The sequence below is a fragment of the Athene cunicularia genome, assembly GCF_003259725.1.
Source record: "Athene cunicularia isolate RWA chromosome 8 unlocalized genomic scaffold, athCun1 chr8_part1, whole genome shotgun sequence".
NCBI classification, from domain to species: Eukaryota; Metazoa; Chordata; class Aves; order Strigiformes; family Strigidae; genus Athene; species Athene cunicularia.
In genome coordinates this window covers 31061090-31081045 of record NW_020799109.1, presented here as the reverse complement: position 1 = coordinate 31081045, position 19956 = coordinate 31061090, and the positions used below count along the sequence as shown (strand labels likewise).

General features: G+C 47.5%; 1 protein-coding gene across 1 annotated transcript in view; it reads left to right on the top strand.

The window, feature by feature from the left end:
* The window catches only part of PAPPA2 (pappalysin 2), a 91712-nt gene that overhangs the window by 24445 nt on the left and 47311 nt on the right, over positions 1 to 19956 (top strand). The window contains exons 2-10 of the mRNA XM_026854019.1: positions 931 to 1076; positions 7919 to 8212; positions 8950 to 9142; positions 10619 to 10740; positions 12650 to 13142; positions 13696 to 13824; positions 15416 to 15507; positions 15762 to 15952; positions 17142 to 17279. Coding sequence (XP_026709820.1) covers positions 931 to 1076; positions 7919 to 8212; positions 8950 to 9142; positions 10619 to 10740; positions 12650 to 13142; positions 13696 to 13824; positions 15416 to 15507; positions 15762 to 15952; positions 17142 to 17279 — 1798 coding nt within the window. The remainder of the gene's footprint in view (positions 1 to 930; positions 1077 to 7918; positions 8213 to 8949; positions 9143 to 10618; positions 10741 to 12649; positions 13143 to 13695; positions 13825 to 15415; positions 15508 to 15761; positions 15953 to 17141; positions 17280 to 19956) is intronic.

The window sequence follows — 19956 nt, the reverse complement described above, 5'->3', positions numbered from 1 at the left end:
GACCTTGAAGATCATCCAGTCCAACCATTAACCTAACACTGACAGTTCCCAACTACACCATATCCCTCAGTGCTATGTTGACCCTACTCTTAAACACCTCCAGGGATGGGGACTCCACCACCTCCCTGGGCAGCCCATTCCAATGCCTAACAACCCATCCTGTAAAGAAATGCTTCCTGATATCTAGTTCAAACCTTTGCTGGTGCAATTTGAGGCCATTCCCTCTTGTCCTATCGCTTATTACTTGGTTCAAGAGACTCATCCCCAGCTCTCTGCACCCTCCTTTCAGGTAGCTGTAGAGGGCGATGAGGTCTCCCCTCAGCCTCCTCTTCTCCAGACTAAACCCCCCCAGTTCCCTCAGCCGCTCCCCATCAGACCTGTGCTCCAGACCCTGCACCAGCTCCGTTGCCCTTCTCTGGACACGCTCGAGTCATTCAATGTCCTTTTTGTAGTGAGGGGCCCAAGACTGAACACAGTCATCGAGGTGCGGCCTCACCAGTTCTGAGTACAGGAGTAAGATCCCTTCCCTGTCCCTGCTGGCCACGCTGTTTCTGATGCAAGCCAGGATACCAATTTTGTCTCCTTTTATCCTATTCTCTGGTGTCAATCTGTCCTCATTGTTTGAAAACCTTCTCTAATAGTAAAACTCATCAACAAAGCTACTGTAACTGGCAAAACTTTTTCAGATTTGCATGACTGCCTCCCACCCAAACACCTTACTCGCAGAACAAAATTAGTAGTGTCATGGGACATCCTGTTGAAACGATGAATTTTGCCACACTTTTCCAAACACTGTTTGTTTTAGAGGGTTGAGGATGGGATCTCTAGGTCTGCTGCACACTTTCCAGGATTATCTATGGGTGGTTCCTGCTTTTCCTCTTTTCTCTGTTGAAGCCTATGCTGACTATCTCCTGTCTGTTGTCCTTGCAGGGCATACATGAGTGTGAAGGAGCTGAAGGAGGCACTTCAGCTGAACAGCACCCATTTCCTCAATGTTTACTTCGCCAGTTCAGTGAGGGAAGAGTTGGCTGGTGCTGCCACTTGGCCATGGGATAAAGAAGCCCTTAGTCACCTGGGTAAGTAAGCTACCCCACTCATGGGTAGTTGGGTTTCCTCTCTCTTGGTTGACTTGGCAAAAAGAGGCATCCATGACCTGACTCAACATTGAGGACATTTAATAAGAAGGTCATGATAACAGACTTTGGGTGTACCAATAGCTGGTGCTGTAAGGAAAGGACCTGCCTGTTCCCTGTGTCCATGTGGATAAGGTGGTGGGGTTACACCCTGGCAAGGGTCTTCCAGGTTGTTATGAGAAACATTTAATGGTGAAGGCAGTGAGACAGTGGGACAGAGAGCCCAGGGAGAGCTGCAGGTTCACCATCAGGGATCTAGACTTGCATTTGGCTTCTCTGGGACCTTCAAGGTCTATCTTCCAGGATTCTGGAAATGGTGAACTTCACTTTGTAGCACATGATGACAAACAGACAAACCAGGAATGTCAGTGATTTCAGAGCTGAGACTCCAGATTTGAGCAACTTCAGAGTTGACCGAGAAACGACTGCTGGCCACTTCCAAATCCAGCTGCAAATGTGAGGATGACTATCAAATTAAACCATGTTTTTATAACTCGACTTACTACATGCTATAGGCAAGTTTTTCCTTGGCTTCAGTGATCCAAGGCAGACCCTTAAGGTCATCAGCCCTGACAGACTACAACACAGGCAAAATGGCAACTGCTTCACTAGAATGTAAATGTATTGTGTGGTTTCTCCTATTTCTCCTGTCTCTTTTTTCTGCCTCTCCCTCCACTTCTTCAGTGTCAGAGTTTTCTGGCAAAGCCCTTTACACTTTGCAGTCAAAACATCTAAGTGTTTCTCAATAAGTAACTGGAAATAATTACTCCTGACACCTGCACAGCAGATCTAGACCTTCTGCTTTTACAAGTGCATGATGTTCAACCCTTAAAAGTTTTACGCTGCTGTTAAAGACCTGTTTTAAAGTTACTTTTTGCCAGTTTCCCTCCCTCAACGAGTTGCAGGACTGTTTTTTCAATAGTGTATTGCTACAGTTGGTTGTTGAGGAAGGCAAATCTCCATGAAATTTATTCGTTCAGCTTCCAGAAATCAATTCCAAGGCTCAGCTTGACAATCATCTTACTGCAGCAAGTGCTTCAGCCACACATGTTCTCTTCAGACCCCTCCCAATGGCTCACAAGGAGTTATATGGAGGGGTAATCAGGGTGACTGGTTTCATAAAAAGCTTGCATTTAGCTCCCATCTCAGAGTTTGTGTCCAGCCAGGGACACAAGAGGTGGCACCATCTGGAAATGTTGGATCGGGTTTTACCGCAGAGGTTCAGGGGAAAAGGGGTGTTGTCTTGGCTCTGGTGCCAGAGCTGTGAAGTATGAAGCTAGATTTGAACTTCTTTGAAGCTCTGGCACAGACTGAAGACTGGTTCAAGACTGTCCTTGGGTTTAGATTTAATGAGCTCGGGAGGGCGGGTGGCGGCGGACTCTGTTCTCTGTAAACAGTAGGCTTCACCACATCATCAAGTGTTTTGTACCATGCACAATATATATTATTATATAGCACAAAAGAAACTTAGGACTGGGCACATCATGAATATATGGCTTTTAACAAAACATCTCACAAGAAGCTACTGGAGAATCTGAGTAGACGTGAAGGTAAAGCAATGAAAAAAGAATAAGAAAAACATTGGGAGGGTGAATAGTAGTTTGAGAAATATTCCTGAGTTTTAAGGGTCTAATAGTGACCATGAGTGAAGACAGGTCTTTACACAAGAGAGGGGACTATCTCCAAGAATACAGACTTCTTCCCTTGCACTGAAACTTTCTTATCACCTATCTATCCTGATCTTGAGATATTAAGGTCAACACACAGGCCTTGCTTCCCCCATGCCATTGTCTGCTTCCATGGAGCAGAAACACCATGCTGATTTTTCCCTACATGCATACAGATGCTCTCATGCTTTGGTTCTCCTGAATCAAATTGGTTCTTTGAGTTGGACTTGACTTCTCCAAGAAGCTAACTTGCCTCTTGGCTCCAGAGGCTCTTGGTCAGATTTTGCTCTGTTTGTCTCTCTGAACTGGATTTAGATGTTTTCGGAAGTACCATGAGACTCTTCCTCTCCAACTGCTTTTCCTTCTTCTATTTTAACAATTCCTCTCATCCCAAAGCTCACTAGATATACTGTTTCCAAACTGTTCTCCATCAGTCCTTATCCAGATGTTTTTTAATCTGCAACCTTGACTTTAAATTCCTTAGAAACCATTCTTTCATGGTTTTTGAATGTGTCTTTTAAGAGGGTCCTCCTCACCTTCTTGTTGGCATCTTCACTTTTTCTTCACTTATGCTTATTTTGGGCTACCAGAAATTAAGTGACCATTCCTATACTGATGATTTACAGATCTGTTGCTCTCCTCCAGATTATTTTCCTGAGTAAATATGAATTTCAGGCAGTCTTCCTGAAGCTTTAGAAATGGTTTACCATTTGAGACTAGTAGTAATATCAGCCAATGGCAACTACATTCCTTGAAGCATAAGAGATAATTACTGACTTGAAGAGGGTAAACTGGTCTATGATGCTTCTATAGGCAATATTTCAGCTGCTTGTGGAGCTCCTAGACAGAGACAACTTGCTGCCAGCTAGCAGCAGAGGTAGAAGGTCTCAGGTCCGTTTGCACTGCACCCTCTAACCATACTGTCTGTCTCAGTCTTTCCACCATAATCACAGTGAGTTCCTCTCAAATTCAGAGTTCTTGCTTGGAGTCTGGAATGAATTTTCTGAGAACTTAGAAGTAAATCATTTAAACTACAAAACACAAGGAGTGAAACTGCTGTTCTATAAAAAACTTAGCTTTCCACAGTGGAAAGCCTTGCCTCAAAAGCCCTAGCAATGTAATAATGCAGACGCTTTAAACTTCATGTGTAGCTGCATGTGAACTGTATTTGCATAAACATGGTAGAAGGGCAAGGGAATTGTGAATATTTGCTGTTATAAATACTTTCTGCAGTTATATAAGCTGAGGCCAGCTCATATATCTGGCTGAGGTCAGTGGATCCTGAAGGAGGGCCAGCCGTTCCATCAAAGGTACCTTAAGCAATGGCTGTCTTCCTGTCTGACTAACCGTCATGCGCTTGTTCCATTAATTGCTGTGACTCAGTGTTTGGGGAAGACTGGCCCTGTGATACAGGTTCAGATGTGTGGTTTGCTCTTTAAAGATCCCATGTTTGTTGGAGCTTGAGTTCTCTACAACAACCCTGACCCAGGAACATGGTTGGTTTCTTGGGGGTCACTTGAACCAGAGTCCTTCAGCATTGTTGCAAATCATGGCTAGAATCAGGGCAATGTTCTGGAACTGGAAGCTTCCAAGGAATGCATGAGTGAAGATGAAGTGGGGTCCACACCAGTGTAACCATTCACCACTACTGATGACTGGGCACCTCTTGCTGCTTGAGTGGAGTTGAGGCTTGACCTGGGGGACGTTACCAGCTCTGCAGCTGGTAGGTCTGGTCTGGATGGAGAGGATGTTGTGAGGCCAGACCTGAAACTTTCTAGCTGCCTGGTCTCGGTTGGGTGAGGAAGTCAAAAGAAGAGTCTGATTCACCTGCCTTGAGGTGCTGGAACTCCTTAATGTCACAGGGACATGACACTGAAGTTTTTGGCTTGGTTGTGTAAATGCAGACCTTGGGGGCCTCCTTGGGCTGGTTCTCAGGTGTGAGAGGGGAGAATTCACTTAAAGCCTGTCCTAGCCTATCTCCCAGGGCAGGAGGAGGCAGAGGCAAGAAAGAAAGCGTGATCTGCAGAGGAGGGAGAGGGGAGACTAGTCTTGCTGGGATGTTAGAAACACTTCCACATCTTGCCTTCACAGCCAGTATCCTGCAGAGGGGAAATACAACTTCCTGGTCCAAAGCTGGGAGCCCTCCCAGCTCATCAGGAAGCTGTGGGGACAGGGAATGGAGGGACAGGGATGTTCTGGAAGGAAGGCAGAGTTCTCATGCTGTTTCTAATCCTGCCATCTAATTAGCTGTAAAAAAAAAACCCTAAAAATATTATCATCCTTGTGGAGTGTGGGGGAGGAATGGAATAGGGGAAGCCAACAAAGAGGAGGGGGAGGGACAGGGTATCCCAGCCTTGGCATCCCTCCCTGTGACAGTTTTCTTCCTCCATGTACTGGAATCCCATATATTTTTCCGCATGGGAAGAGCACTGGGTTTCTGCTGGAAGGAGGGCTGTTTGGTCACAGGGCCTCCCGTGCCCCTGGTGCTCAGCCCTGTTCCTTGTGGTTAGTGCCACAGGATGCATGCAGGGCTTTCACATCTCAGTTATTTGTTTATGAACATTATTTTCTTTCTGCATGCTCATTCCTCCTTTGACCTTTGGGCAGGCAGCCCCCTGCCTTGTTCAAGCTGGGGTTTGGCTGCAGAGATGCCTTTTCTTTCTGTTCTCTCATGTCCTGTTTTGATTTAAATGTGAAGCAGCTTTTTTTTTTTTTTTTTTTTTTTTTTTTTTTTTATGTGCCCACTGGGTTCTCTATCAATGGGATGCCCTTTGCTATCTATAGCATTTACCAGCCTGGTAATTGAGAGGGGGAAAGCTTGCAAAAACCTAATGATTGACAGGATACAACATGAAGGTCCCACAAGGATCTTTCAATCTCTGTACCTTTTGATGGTCCATCTTAAGTCAACAAAAGGGTCAAAAGCTGACTGATGGGATGCAAGGTCCTCTGCTCTGGTGTTTTACAACTGGGGAGAAAGGGAATGCAGCTACTTTTTGGCCCAATCCTTTGCCTCAAGACAAGCTGCCCTGATCTACACTGTGGGGAAGAAGAACAACAAACATCAATTTTTAGCTAAGAAATGGTGCCACTTGACAGGCCACTGGTGTGTCTCAGCCCTTCCATGAGCCACACACGCAGGATGCTCCATAGAAGATGCCACTCTTATTTCTTCACACTCTTGCAACCCTGTGGGGCTCAAGAGAATTGCTCAGGGAATCTCTGTACGCCCCTTTCCAGCCTCAACCCAGTGATGACCCAGCATGGCTCCACCAGAGGAGTCACTGACCTACTGGTGTCTTGCCAGGGACACTGTGATCTGAAGAAAGCTCTCTCTTGGAAGGAATGACCTGTACTTGAGGACATGAGGTAGTTCAGTAGTGCACGGAGCTGATCCAGGGGCAGATTTCAAGCAGTCTATGATGTGACTGGAGTCAGGATTACACTGTGGTCCTCTGCCAATTTTAACTTTGCTGGCAGGGGCAACAATCAGCAGCAGAGATGCAGTAGCAGAGGCTGCTATGAGGTAGCTGGCACTGTAAATCCTCCAGGGCCCTGCAAAGGAGGAAGCAAGATGTGACAGAGCCAACTATTCCCCGCACTGCCATCCAAGCTGTCTGGGTTAAAAGCAGCTAGGTAAAAACAGCCTCCCATGCCATGGAGGTATTGCCTGCAGTCAGCCTGGGCACAAGCTGGGGTCATCCCCTTGTCTTGCTGATATTCCCCAGCCTTTGCTCTTCCACCATAAGGCAGCATGGAAAAATGGATGGAACAAGGAAACGAGACAAGGAAAGGGGAGGATAATGGCCAATGAAAAGCCTCGAAGCAGGGAGAAAAATGCAAAGTTTCCCAAGAGATTTTAATTTCGGCAAAATAAAGAAATGAAAGAAGGACAGAGAAGAGAGGGAAGTTTGTGCCCATGGACAGTTTCCCAGCAGATGTGGTACAGGGTGTACATCCCAGGTCAGGAGTTAGAGATGCTGGCAGTAAGCAAAAGAAAGGCTCTGCTCCACTTGGCTTTCCTCAGCATTATTGATCCTTGCTCTTCCCACGGCAGGTGGGTGGGTAGGAGAGGAAAAGCACATTGTCCTGCAGCCAAGGGCAGCTTAGGGCAGGATCAGCATGGGTCCTGTCCAGCTCCATGCCATTGCTATCAGTATGAAGTGGCAGCTCTGGGCAGTTTCTGGGGGACTTAGTCTGTACCCATGCTTCAGCATTTTTGATAGTTGAACCTGCACCAAACTGGCTTGGAGATGAACTGCCCCTTTGTGCCCCCTTAAGCTGAGGGGCTGGGGTGACCCAGTGAAGAGGAGTAGGACTGTGATGGGTGGGGGGTTCTTGCCCCGTTCACTTGGTACACTTTACCCACACATAAACCCCTCTAAAGGGGAGGAAGGGATCTTTAGAATCTGCATTTTAGAAAATCCTATTCTAAAATACACAGTGAATTTGTATCAGGTTTGAGGTAGAAGATTAGTGGATTGCAACAGCACCTCGTGAGAATTTTAGTTTACCCCTTAGGATCTGGCTTGGAGGTTGAAGCAATAAGTCATTTGTGTTTTCTCAGTAGGGGTCAGAGGCAGTGCATTGGAATCTTCATATGGACTTGTGCTGAAGGTGGCTTCAACTTGCCGCAGACAAGTGTTTCACGACTTTGCTAGGCAGCTCACCTGCCATGGGAGTTGGCATGCTTTAGCCACCTGTCTAGGTTAGGCAAGGTCTTCCATCCTCTGTTTCAAAAGATTATCCCTGTAAACTCATAGCATGTCTTGGTTTGGTGCCCTGGCTCCAAACCTCATTTGGAGTTGTAAGTGTGAACCAAAGCAGACACTGAATTATAAACATTCAAAAGACATAGGGAAATGGTAGCTGAAATGACTGAAGATGTTGGAGGGAGTGGTGTGATCAGAAGGGGAAGAAAAAAACACCCACCCCTTTCTACTCCAAGAGGAAAAAGGAGACCTGCCATCCTACAAGAGGGTTAATGTCCATCTTCAGGTCTCCATCTGGCATCTCATTTGTGACCTGGAAGCACAATGAGAGGAATTTTACCTAGCACAGGTGAGTAACCGCAGCTGCCCTTTCTCTGGGTGATGTTCTCTGTATTTGCAATCCTAGGTGGAGTTGTCCTCAACCCTGCTTATTATGGTATGCACGGCCACACAAACACCATGATCCACGAAGTAGGACATGTACTGGGGCTGTACCACGTCTTTAAGGGAGTGAGCGAGCGGGAATCTTGTGATGATCCCTGCAGGGAGACAACTCCGTCTATGGAGACAGGAGACCTCTGTGCTGACACTGCCCCCACCCCAAAGAGTAAACTCTGTCGGGATCCAGACCCTACCAATGACACCTGTGGCCAGACACATTTTATGGGAACGCCCTTCAACAACTACATGAGTTACACAGGTAATGAGTAATAGTCATTAGAAATTGTAAGGTGTCACCTTCCTTAGAAACTTGGGTTTCTCTCCGTTTGCCTCCACTGATAGTGCCTTCCTTCATTCCCTAAATGATGTGGTCCCTCATGGTGGGCAGGGATGCAGCAGCCTGCATTCTTTCTTATCCCCTTTCTTGCTGCTGGCTGTTTCCATCCCTCCTTCCCTGCCAGTCTGTAGGTCAGTGGAGAGGCACTACGTCCATTCTTGTCTACATGGTGGTGTGAATCTCTTCCTCAGTGCTGAAGTAACTTAATGATAATAAATAATAATTATTATTACTACTATTACAATTTTGGACCTTCGCCTTGATCCCTTTTGGCTTGGTTTCCAAAGGCGTGGTATGGAGGACTGGTGTTTTCCTCCTGGCAGCCCAGGAGGACCAAAGCAATTCTGTAGAGCAATTCTGTCCCCCCGTGCTGATAGCCTGCGAGTCCCAGGGGAATGGTGGTAGTGCCCGGGTGTTAGAGCTGGTGTTGAGGCCGGTGCAGTCAGGGGCTGTTGAGGCCGGTGCAGGGATGTGGAGCTGCTGAGGCAGTGCCATCTTGTGGCTTTGGGGACGCACGACACCAGAGAGTCCCAGCAGGGCAGAGCTAACACGCAACTGTCCCCCAGGTCTGCGAGGTCCCCAAAACAGTGTTTGGACATCAGGAAGGGTGAACACTCTCATGTTCTGCCAGCTGATCCCTGACGCCTCTCTTCCCCCAGACGATGACTGCACTAACACCTTCACCCCCAACCAAGTGGCCCGGATGCATTGCTACCTGGACCTGGTGTATCAGCGCTGGGGCCAGAGCAAGAAGCCCGTGCCCATCCCAATCCCTCCCATGGTCACAGGGCAGACACAGGACTCCCTCAGCATCTACTGGCTTCCTCCCATCAGCGGTGTCATTCACGAGAGGTAAGGGATCTGCTGGTGCGATGGTCTTGGGCTTGCACAGGAGCCTACTAGAAGTGACAAGGGATCTTCTGTGGTGCAGACCCCCCCAGTCCCCTTCCCCCTTGCTTGTCTCCAGCAGAGCCCTCAGACACAAGAGCTGAGCTGCTGTGATGGCCCTGCTGGCACATGGGCTCTCCCGCAAGCTTTCTGCTCTCGGGGTGCTGGGAGGGGAAGCCAAAGTGCATTGGGAGGCAATGCCAATTCTTAAACCCCAGAGTGCAATCACGGAATGAAAAATGAGTTTCATTTAGCACTTATTGTATAAAATAGCTATTTACCAGAAGGAAATGCAGCCTTGTGGTTAAGGCAGGGAGCTCGAACCACAAGAGCTGGGTTTCGTTCCCAGAGCTGTCACAGACTCATGGTGTAACTAACTGGGGGTAAGTCAAGAAACTTTTCAAGCCAGTGGCTGTCTTTCTTCTCTGCAATACCGGAGAGACACCAAGACCTGGATACACCACCAGTGCCTCTATTCAGCAGCCCCTCTTACTAAAACATTTTTGATTCCACAAGGTTTTAGGATTGTGCTTTTATTATGGAACCATAAGCACAAGTTAAAGATCTCTTAATTTGTTTTAAAGCTGCTTCACAAAGCTGTCTCTTGCAATTAAAAGAAATGTGCTGTTTGAGGGCAGCTGGGACACTCTTGGGTCAGGGTTTCCTGCCTTCTCAAAGGACTGGTGCTTGTCACGATGGGCCTTTCACCCAGGGATTAGAAGAGCACGTGCCTGTCACCCCGCAGACATGAGAGCCTCTGAGTGCTGGGTGGCCTCAAGTCATCCAAACAAACTGATTTGGTGGGGAATAGAGTGGATTTGGAGCAGAAAATCATGGGTCTAGAAGGCAGGTGCTGGATCTTTGGATCCATCCCCAGCTCTTGCTCATAACTGGCTCAGGAGCAGGTCCAGGGTGGGGGTCCTGCATCCCCTGAGATGAACTGGTCAAGGAAAGGGGCTGAGGCTGACCCTTATCACAGAACAGTACTGTTTTTCTTTGTTGGAGAGAACAGTGTGACCCCCTTCAATTGGCATTATTGTGACTGTTTTGTATTACAGTAGTGATGAAAGCAAAACCCTGACTCTGGGGTCTAGGAGAGATAGACCCAGGTGCACCCACCCAACTGCAGAGATATTGCCTTGAGATGCATGAAGTCTGTTAGTTCTGATTTGTGAGTGGGGAACAGGCAATTCAATGGCTCATCCAAGACTACCCAGAAAGCCTGCAGAAGAGGAGGGAATAAACACCTCCTGTCCCACAGTCACTCTTATTCTCCTGTCTTTGACAAAGCTTATTCCAAGCAGGAGGATATGCCCAGGGCCTTCCTGAGAGATTAGCTTTGCTTTTCCAACTTCCCATCTGATCCTGCTTGGACAAACATGGATGGAAAATTAACCAGTCGTGGTTAGAAATACCAGTGCCTTTGTCTTCTGTCTGCAGGGAGCAGGACACACTCTGTGACAACTGTGCGGAGGACGGCACCTTCCATCAGTATGTGCATGAGGCATCTTCCCCTCGGGTCTGTGATTCCTCTGGCTACTGGACCCCAGAAGAAGCAGAAGGTAAATGTATCCTCTCTTTCCCTGGCTGTAAATCCCCCGGACAAAGATGAGATCTTGTTGGGAAAAGAAAAATACGATTTTTTCTTTTAGAGAGTGGGTTGTGTCTTCTCTGGGAAAATTCTTTAGTGCAGAAAGCACTTCTAGGTGCCCAGGACATAACCTGGTAACTGCCAGCTGGCTTTGGACAAACAAAGAAACACCCTAATATTAACCCACCTCATTGCATAGAAAGGTGTTAGTGAGAGATACTGGTCCAAGGGAGGGACATTTCATTGAAAGAAAAGCCTTAACAACATAGATCTTGAGACCTCATTCAAAATCTCAGGGACATTCACAGGCTTTGATGCAGCTTTGTCCAAAGTGAGCAAGAGGAGCTCCTTACTCAGTCCCACTAAGTCTGTACCAAGTCCTGGGCACTCTGGGCTAGATGCAATTCCTCGCTGTCAAGGTGAACAGCAGAGTATTACCACTTCTCTTGTGCTGAGACCCAGATGTTGATTTAGAGACCCACCTGGTTGGCATGGTAGTGACTTTCAGGGTCATGCAGCTGACATAGAAGCTGTTGAGCTTTTCATGCTGTCTCAGCTCCTCCAAGGGCAAAGCAAAGGAGGCAGGAGACCAGGTGAAATGATCCCATGAGCTCTATGAAGTGCACATGCTGCTGTTGAACCCTGTGGAGCCAGGGGATCTGTTATTCTGTACATCTGCACATTTGAACCACTGAGTTCGAGTGAAAATGTGCTGGGGTGGTTGCAGATAAAGTGCAGTCTGGACATTATTACACCTTTGGGATGTAGCCCATACTTTCAGAACAGGAGTGTCAGGATCTAGCTGAGGTTTTGCCTGAAATCTCCTTAATTTAAGTATCACTTGCTATCATTGTAAGTTCAGGGGGAGGGGGGAAATCAACTTAAGTAATGAGATTTGTGCTTATTCAGTAACACCAAACAAATCAAAGCTTAGCTCATTTAGTCAGTGGTTCCTGTTTTCCCTGCCTGTCTGATTAACTGGCAAATTAAAACTGTTTCTGGAATTATTGATGTTGTTTTCTCTGTGCATGACTTGCAGTTATCATGAGTGCATGTTTGCTCTGGTGAAAGAGATGGGGTTTATGTTTTTTAGAAGACTAATATTAAATGGATGCAGGCTTTGAGTTGGTGCTGAGTCCTACGAAATGCTTGCAGTGGTTGATGATGTCAAGGGTATTTCTACTTCAAGATGAGGAATTCCAGCGATGCTTTCTGAGACTGAAAGCCCAACATTACATTTCTCTTGCTGAGTGCAAATCCACCCCAGGGGAGGTAGGCTGGGGACCTGAGGTCAGCCTGGGCACTGTCCTGGAGGTACTGGTGGAAGAACAACCTTCCAGAGTTACTTTCTTGACTTGCTTTGGACCTGGTCCCTTTCCACCTGTGACCTGTTCCAGCACATGGAAAGCTTCAGTCTCTGCTCTGCTTAGCCTATGTCCAAACACATGGACCCACAGGGACTCGGCATTCAGGTGCCCTTGGCAAGCCTTCTGTGCCTGTGAGACTACAGAGCAAGCTTCCTGTCGCCCAGCTGTGTTCAGGCTGTCTATAGATCTTGGCACTGTGACCACAGGCAACATGGACACCATTGTCCCTGTTTTAGAGGGCTGTGAGACACCAGATCTGCCAAGCCTGTACTTGTGTGCATACTGAGGAGCTGGGAGGCCAGTGGTGCTTGTTTCTTTCTAGGATGTTAGAGCAGATGCCACCAGCTCTGGTACATGCCTGTAGTGGGTGCAAAATTGCATGGGTATGCAGCTATAGCACAGAGGTGTGTAAGCACTTACAGGATACTGCAGGAAGGATTGCCATTATGGGTCCCCTATGAGGTCAGCTGTCCCCTGGTCTTCATCAGCCTTCTCCTTGTCCTTTCTGTCCAGGGCCCCCGGATGTGGATCAGCCCTGTGAGCCCAGCCTGCAGGCCTGGAGTCCGGAGCTCCACCTGTACCACATGAACATGACGGTGCCGTGTCCCCAGCCAGATGGCTGCATCCTGGAGCTGCGCTTCCTGCACCCTGTCTACCCCGATTCTCTCACCCTCTGGACCACATACCTCTCCACAGGCTCTCCCAAGGCGCTGTCTGACATTGAAGTCCTGACAGAGCAGGGGGAGTCCATCCATCTAGGCCCCCTGGACACCTTCTGTGATGTCCCCTTTACTGTGAAGCTCAACATCCCTAGAAAGGTGTCCGGAGTAAAAATCTACACCTTTGATGAGAGGATGGAGATAGACACGGCCCTTCTGACCTCCATGCCCCACAGCACTGTCTGCTCCACCTGCAAGCTGATCCAGTACCGAGTCCTCCGTGACCCCCCATTTGCAAATGGATCGCCTGCTGCCCCAGCACAGGTTCACCGCCAGTTTGTTGACATGTGAGTGACGAGGCTGCTCTGTCACAGACTGAGTGGGTGGCTGGGACAGTTTTGATGACCTTCTCAGGTCCTACCTTTGAATCCCTGGATGGTTTTCTTGTCTTTCTCCCCCCACTCCCCACCCACCCCATCCCAGGCATTACCACATTCTGTGACAACAGTGGATTCCCTATTCAGCATTGAGGAACCTTGTTGCAGACCCATCATGCTAGCACAACCCTTGCTCATGAGTCTAGGCTAGCTAGAAGAAGATTATTAAACCTGGAAACGTTTTCCCCGTCAACACAACCAGTAAAATGATTGTTCAAGTTAATGCCACTTATTCCCAGCTCAGACCCTAGGGAAATAAGCAGCAGGCCCCTCTGCATGACCTGGCAGAGACCCTCTTCCCACAGCCTCTGCCTCTGGCAGTTTAAACTATGAAGACATATGTCAAACTGTGATACTGTGTGGGTGCACACATGTGATTTCTGTAGTTGTGGTGAGAAAATCTGTTGCAGATGTATGGGCTGTTCTCTCCTGCTCTTTCTTCAAGTCCTCTCTGTTCCTGCAGGGAAGTCACGCCTGGGCAGGTGTACCAATACCAGGTGCAGGCAGTCTCTGGGACAACCTCAGGAGAAGCCTCCCCACCACTTATCCATGTCCATGGAGCACCCTACTGTGGGGATGGGAAGGTGACCACGTAAGTCAAGAAACTCAAGCTCTCAGCTGGGGTTCTTTAAGCTGTTGGATCATCCTGCCCCAAAGAGCACTACTGGGTTGGTCCTCCACCCATGGGTACTTGACTGACGATGCTGCACTGAATCCCTAGAGCACACTGGGCTATAGACCTTGTGTTTTGTAAAGTGCCATATGCATGGGGACATTTTTTTTGAGAAGCAGGGTCTGGATGAGGTGTCCAACCTGAACATCCTCCGTGTTTGATTGCAGTGCTTGGATTCTAGCCCAGCTCAGCAAACTGTCATAGAGTCTGACCCCAAAGGGTTCTGCCTTTGAGACCTGTCAGTACAACTTTTGCACAGAGCACACAGTGATGGCCCTGCAGGAGTAGGTTCCACATCAGATGCAGTCCTACACGACATGGTGTCTTTAGAGAACTCTCTGGTCTCTGCTTAGAGACCCCATCTCTAAGGAATGCACCACCTCTACATTGAGAGACTCCAGTGGTTCACCTGATCTGTATGGGCATAATTATGCCAAATTTCTATACTTTAGCTTTTTCAGACTTCAACTTCCAGGTTACTCAGAATCACTTTCCTTTGAAAACAGTTTTCTTAACACTGTGAGGAAAGGGAACAACTGAAGCAAGTGCAGGAGGGATTGTGTATCATGCAACACTCAGCAAAGCAAAGAAACATACAGCAGGATTAGCTGCTAAAGTGGTGTAATCTGGTATGATTTTAGCCATGTATTCATACTAGCTGAAGACTTGGTTCAGAGAGAGCAAATGACCACATAAGTCTCCATTGTCGAAGTCAATAAAAAAGAAATAAGCAGATAGCAGCTGAGATTTTTGGCAGACTTTCCTTTTCCTGAGCTGTTGTAGGGAAGGCCATGTGAAAAGCTTTGTCTGTGAAAGTCTTTCCCTTTGTACCATGTGTCGAACAGTGAGCCAAAAGGAGGAAGATGGGACACAGTGGATCTTTTGTGTTAGATAAGGGTGGAGGTGAGTGAGCAAGATGTATGTCTGAAGTTTTTTGCTCCTTGTGTTTTGGGTTAAGTAACTCTGTGCACAAAAAAATAGGTACAAATTGAGGCATTTCTGCCAGCTTTTCCGATCAGGTCAATTTTCTGCAGTATGGGGACAGAACCTTTTCAAGGAAACTACATGGGTTTTTATCCTCATGCGATGCCATGCATGCCAACTGGGGACTGATTCTTGTCTCCTCTTGGGCTATCTTTCTCTCTTTCCCTTCTCCTGCCTCTTCTCTGGCTCCCCCTGAAATACCAGACCCTTTTCAGAACCTCCTGCCCTCTCCAACGCTTGCTTTCTCCAGCAGCAAGTCTTCCTGACGCTTGGTTCTCTACTTCCTCCATTCTATATATCTTAATTTTCTCCCATAGTTCTTGCCTGAGGTCCTAAGGAAGTCTCAATGCAGTCATGCCTCCTCCCATATACTGTGTTTTTCAACCTCTTTATGGTGTTTTCTCTCCTCTACCTTACTCCACATGTGGTTCTTCCTCTTCCATGGGGTCCTCACTCATGACTGGGCAGAAGCACAGGAGTGTTGAATCAAGGGTTCTGGTAACACATCTGGCTGTTGTCTTCTTAGGAGTCTGGAGGAGGAATGCGATGATGGGGACTTGATGGATGGAGATGGCTGTTCCAGGAAGTGTAAAAAGGAAAAAGGCTTCAACTGTGTCGGTGAGTCCAAATGGACTGACACATCCTTTTGAGGCAGGAATTAAAACTGTACATAACTTACACTGCTGCTCAGAGCAGGGGGGATGCACTTCTTCACAAAAAAATGTGGATCTACAGCTGGAGTGATCCATGAAGCTTGTCAGGCCTTTGTGGTGGGAAATAGAAGGGCTAAATGTTCAGTATGCCTCCTGAGACAGGAGAACATGTATGTGCCTGGAGCCTGGTTTGTAAATGGGTCATCCCTGGTCTTGCAGGGGAACCAAGCCTGTGCTATGTGCACGATGGCGATGGTGTGTGTGAGCCATTTGAGAAGACAAGCAGTGTCCTGGACTGTGGTCCCTACACACCTGATGGATATGTGGATCTGTGGGCAGTGAAAGCCTATGCCTCCCATCAGGAGGAGGCCTGCCCTGCTTCCTTGGTCACTGGAGAGCCTGTTGTGAAGGTGAGTGAAGTCATGGCAAAATAAAACCACTTTTCTAGCAAAACCCATGCAGTAAAGCTGGGGAAGTCACTGCTGCAAGAGTGTACTGAGGCAAAAAGAAAATTTTCACAGCAGCTCTGGAAGGGTCCATTGATTATTATACTATATTTCTATGCAGGGAGCCAGCAGGAGACCTGGGCATTTCTCACAACCCTCTTTCAGTAGTCCCTAAGCCCAGGAACTGCAGTACATGGAGGGGTATTTCATCAAGGCAGGGAGCAGCTCCCCTGACCATACAGTTTGCTAAACACCCCCATCCCACCAGCTAAATGCACAACTTTGAGCATGTGAGTAGTCCCACTGTTGGCTTAAAAATATCCCGTAAACCTAATACCTTCTAAGGTCAGGGCTTGAAAGGATAAAATCATGCTATACATCAGCATCTGTGCTGTTCTCCAACTCTCTGATCTGAAGCCAAGGAAAAATCAATGGGAGAATTCCCATCTTACATATGGGCTTTGGAGCAGGGCCTGGAGGTCTAGAACAGGATTTCGCCTGATGGGTGTTAACGTGGTGTGTGTATGTTCTTTCCTAGCAAGCTGAAGAAGGGCAAGAAATATGTAGAGAGGTCATATCTAGCTCTTTTTACATGCATTTCTATTGACCTGGTACAAGGAAAAATCTTGAAACCTACAGCATGATTAAATTGCCCAGATGTACATGTCTAATGGATGCTTTGGGCTCAAGTGTCTGCTCCTCTAGAATGACACACATATCTCCCAGATTTTGTCTGCCAGGCCTGTGGGGATGCCTGGGATACCACAGGGCATCGAATGGCACAGAAGACTGGTATTTAGGCAAATGTATCACACCTTTGAATCTCCTCAGCCTAGCCAAAATCAGGAGGCTGTGGTCTTACCTACCATCTCACAGCTTGGCTCATTGTTTCTTATTGAGCCCCACAGACAACATGGGGTGCTAAAAATGCATATTTGCAGCACCTCAAAATGGCAAAGGCCTCCTGTGCACATGTTTGGTTGGCCAGATGTTGCTCCTGCTTAGGAACCCACATCCCAATCGTGTTCATGCTAGGAATCAACTTTGGATCCTTCTCAATGTCTGTTGAATCTTCCTTGAGGTTTTGTAGGTGCTGTTTCAATCCAGAAAGAAGCAAAGAAAGTGAGAGAAAGAAATAAATCTCTGCTTTCAGGTATGTAAATCCCACCTTCACTATGTGCCAAAGGACCTTTCCCTGGCTGCATGGTTCCCCTGCACTCCCAGCCAAGACAATGCTCAGGATCCAGATGAGGAGAAGATGCCCTTGGGCGATGAGGGAGTTTGGCTCAAGGTAAGTGAGGGTGTGTGGTCAGGCACAGAATGATCAGCTTGTCTTTGATAAAGACTCATCCTTTTCTGTCCTGTAGGAGCTACAGCAGTCTTAAAAGCTGCTCATATAGGACTTCATATCCTATTGAACTCTTTGTAAACCCCAAATGCATGTGGCTAGGTCTTATGTAGTTGCCCCATTCCTGCTGTGAACAGCAAACCCATCCTGGGGCAGATTGCCAGGAGAAGGGCTGTGCCCGAAACCAGAAGCCCACAGAAATGTGTTAAGGCTGAGAAAAAACTTGCTCCTGACTATTCCCTGCCATCAAGCTGTGCTGTTACACCCACAAAGGGTGGTCACAAGCTGTGTTTGAAGTCCTGTTCCCCATGGCTGTGAAGAGCAACAGAGGGCAGCTGGATATACTCTGTCATCCTGAGGGGTCCTGAGCACTCCATGTTGCTGCTGAGCATCCTGAGCCCACAGCAATCATCTATGGCATGCAGGTTCTCCTGCACCCTGGTGACACCAGACCAAAAAAAGCACTTCTATGCCCAAGTTGCTGGTCCTGCAGCCCAGTGGGGGCTCGGGGGTTGCCTCCATGGCCAGGGGATTTGGAAGGACACATGAAGGGTAAAACCTCTCTGTCCTGGAAGGAAGAGGAGCAGGACAGAGGAGTACTGAGGGTTAGGCCAATGTGATTTTTACAGCATTGATTTTCTGACCGCAGACACAGTTTAGAGGTTTCGTGGCTGTTGCCTGGTGTTACTGGAAAGCTGAGCTCTGGTGTGTTGCTTCCTCTGCAGTTTGAGGGGCACCTTGCCCTGCTTTCTCTAGAGAGGACCTCTTCTGAAGATGCTCAAACAACTTAGTGAATTGTTAAACCTGAGTCAATAAACATGGCTATTGTCTCTGAGGTCCTCTGTCTCTCCACAGAACTCACTTTAACTTTTTTTTTTTTTTTTCTTTCTTCCTTGTCTGTGTGCTCACAACCTACTTTCCGGTTTCAGTCTCTAGCCATGACAAATGTTGCTCCTTTCTTCCACTGCTAGTGAGAAAGCACCAATCTTCCCCTCTGCCCTACCTAGATGAAAGCTTGCTTTGCACTTCTCACCAGGGGTTAAAGTGTGTTCCAGTTTTATTGGAGCTTGTGGTCAGTTCCCTTCCTCTATGGATGTTTATATTAAAGACTTTCATTACTAGTTCTCTGTTCTCTCTCTAGGAGTGCTATTATTTTCCGCCCATAAAATTATTTATGGACTAGTAATAAATATGCCCTTTTTCTTTTCTTCTTTTTTCCCTTTTTTAATAGAGTTTGCCTGATTGGTAACATATTGAGTTAGGAAAGACAGCTTCTTGTTAACAGTTTACCTAGCACACCCGCCTGCCCAGACAGGAATGGTTCTGTTTGTGCACATGCGTACCCACTTGTGCGTGGTATTTCATGGCCACTAACTCCATGTTAGACCATTTTAAGGTTGTTGCACCTGTGTCACCCAGGTTAGAGCCACACCACAAAACTCATTGGGTGGTAGGAATTGCTTCCTACAGCGTTTCTAAAGAGGTAGTACCAATAAGCAAGGGAAAGGCTGGGTCACACTGTAAGTGGGCTGGGGGCAAGAGGCATGTGTGTGTCTGTGCCACCTAATGAAGCATTTACCATGTGCCTTGGGTCTGTCTGCAGATGGGAATCGTTATGATTTGCAGATCTCCAGCCATGCTTTGTTCTCAGTTTCTAACACATCTGATGAGGAGAGAAATCAAAATCATTTCTAAGCAAGTCACGATGTGTAACATGCAGGAAATTAAACAGAAAGGGGGAGAGGGAGGGAGAAAAATTAAGAAGATAGCCTGCTGTGGCCAAGCACGTAATACGTATTAAAAAGAAAAAAAAAATTGGGATGTTAGTCAAGTCAGCTGCTGTTAATGTAACTTGGGGCCAATGTCCTTCACCTCCAAGTAGATGTGCTGTAGGAAGGGAAAGACTAAACTCTCCACCTTAAGCTGTGTAGTGCAGCAAAAGCCACATCTGACTTCTCCAACCATGTCTCCTCTCCTGAAGGAACCATGCTTGGAGGGGAGTGGGCAGCATGTGGCTGGGTTAAAATCAGCCTGCTCCCTGGGGCTTCCCAGCCGTACCTCTGTCCTGGGGGGCTCCTTGGAGCAGGTGGTGAGCAGTGCTGCTCTTCTCTGTCTGTCTTTTCTTGTTGATTTCCTTTATTCTTTTTTTTATTTCATGTTTCTTTTCATTTCTCGCCCTACTTTTCTCACTTTTCTCAGTGAGGATAGACTGAATAAATATGTTTAAGCCTCCTGGTCCACTCCTTGAAACCAGGCCAGCCCTGCATGAGAGCAAGCCCCGGCTAAAGGAGAGTGTAGGCAGCAGCAGGGACTTGCTTGTGGGGTATTTGCGGCCAAGCACTTCCATGCAGGGTGGGAGCCCTAGGCTGAAGCCCAAGGCTTTTTCCTACTCCCTTGCATGCAATACCTGGTGTGGCACAAATCACCCCAAGTCTAGGCTGCCATCACAAATTAGATGGTTGTCCCCTCCGCTCCCAGTTTGCTCCATGGGCTGTGCCTGGCCAGACGGGACTTGTCCTCCTTGATTTTTCTGGGCTACCTGTATGCTGGCATTCAACAAAACCACTCCATAGGGTGGATCTTGATCAAAACACATCTCTGCATTAGGCAAGTGTGATGC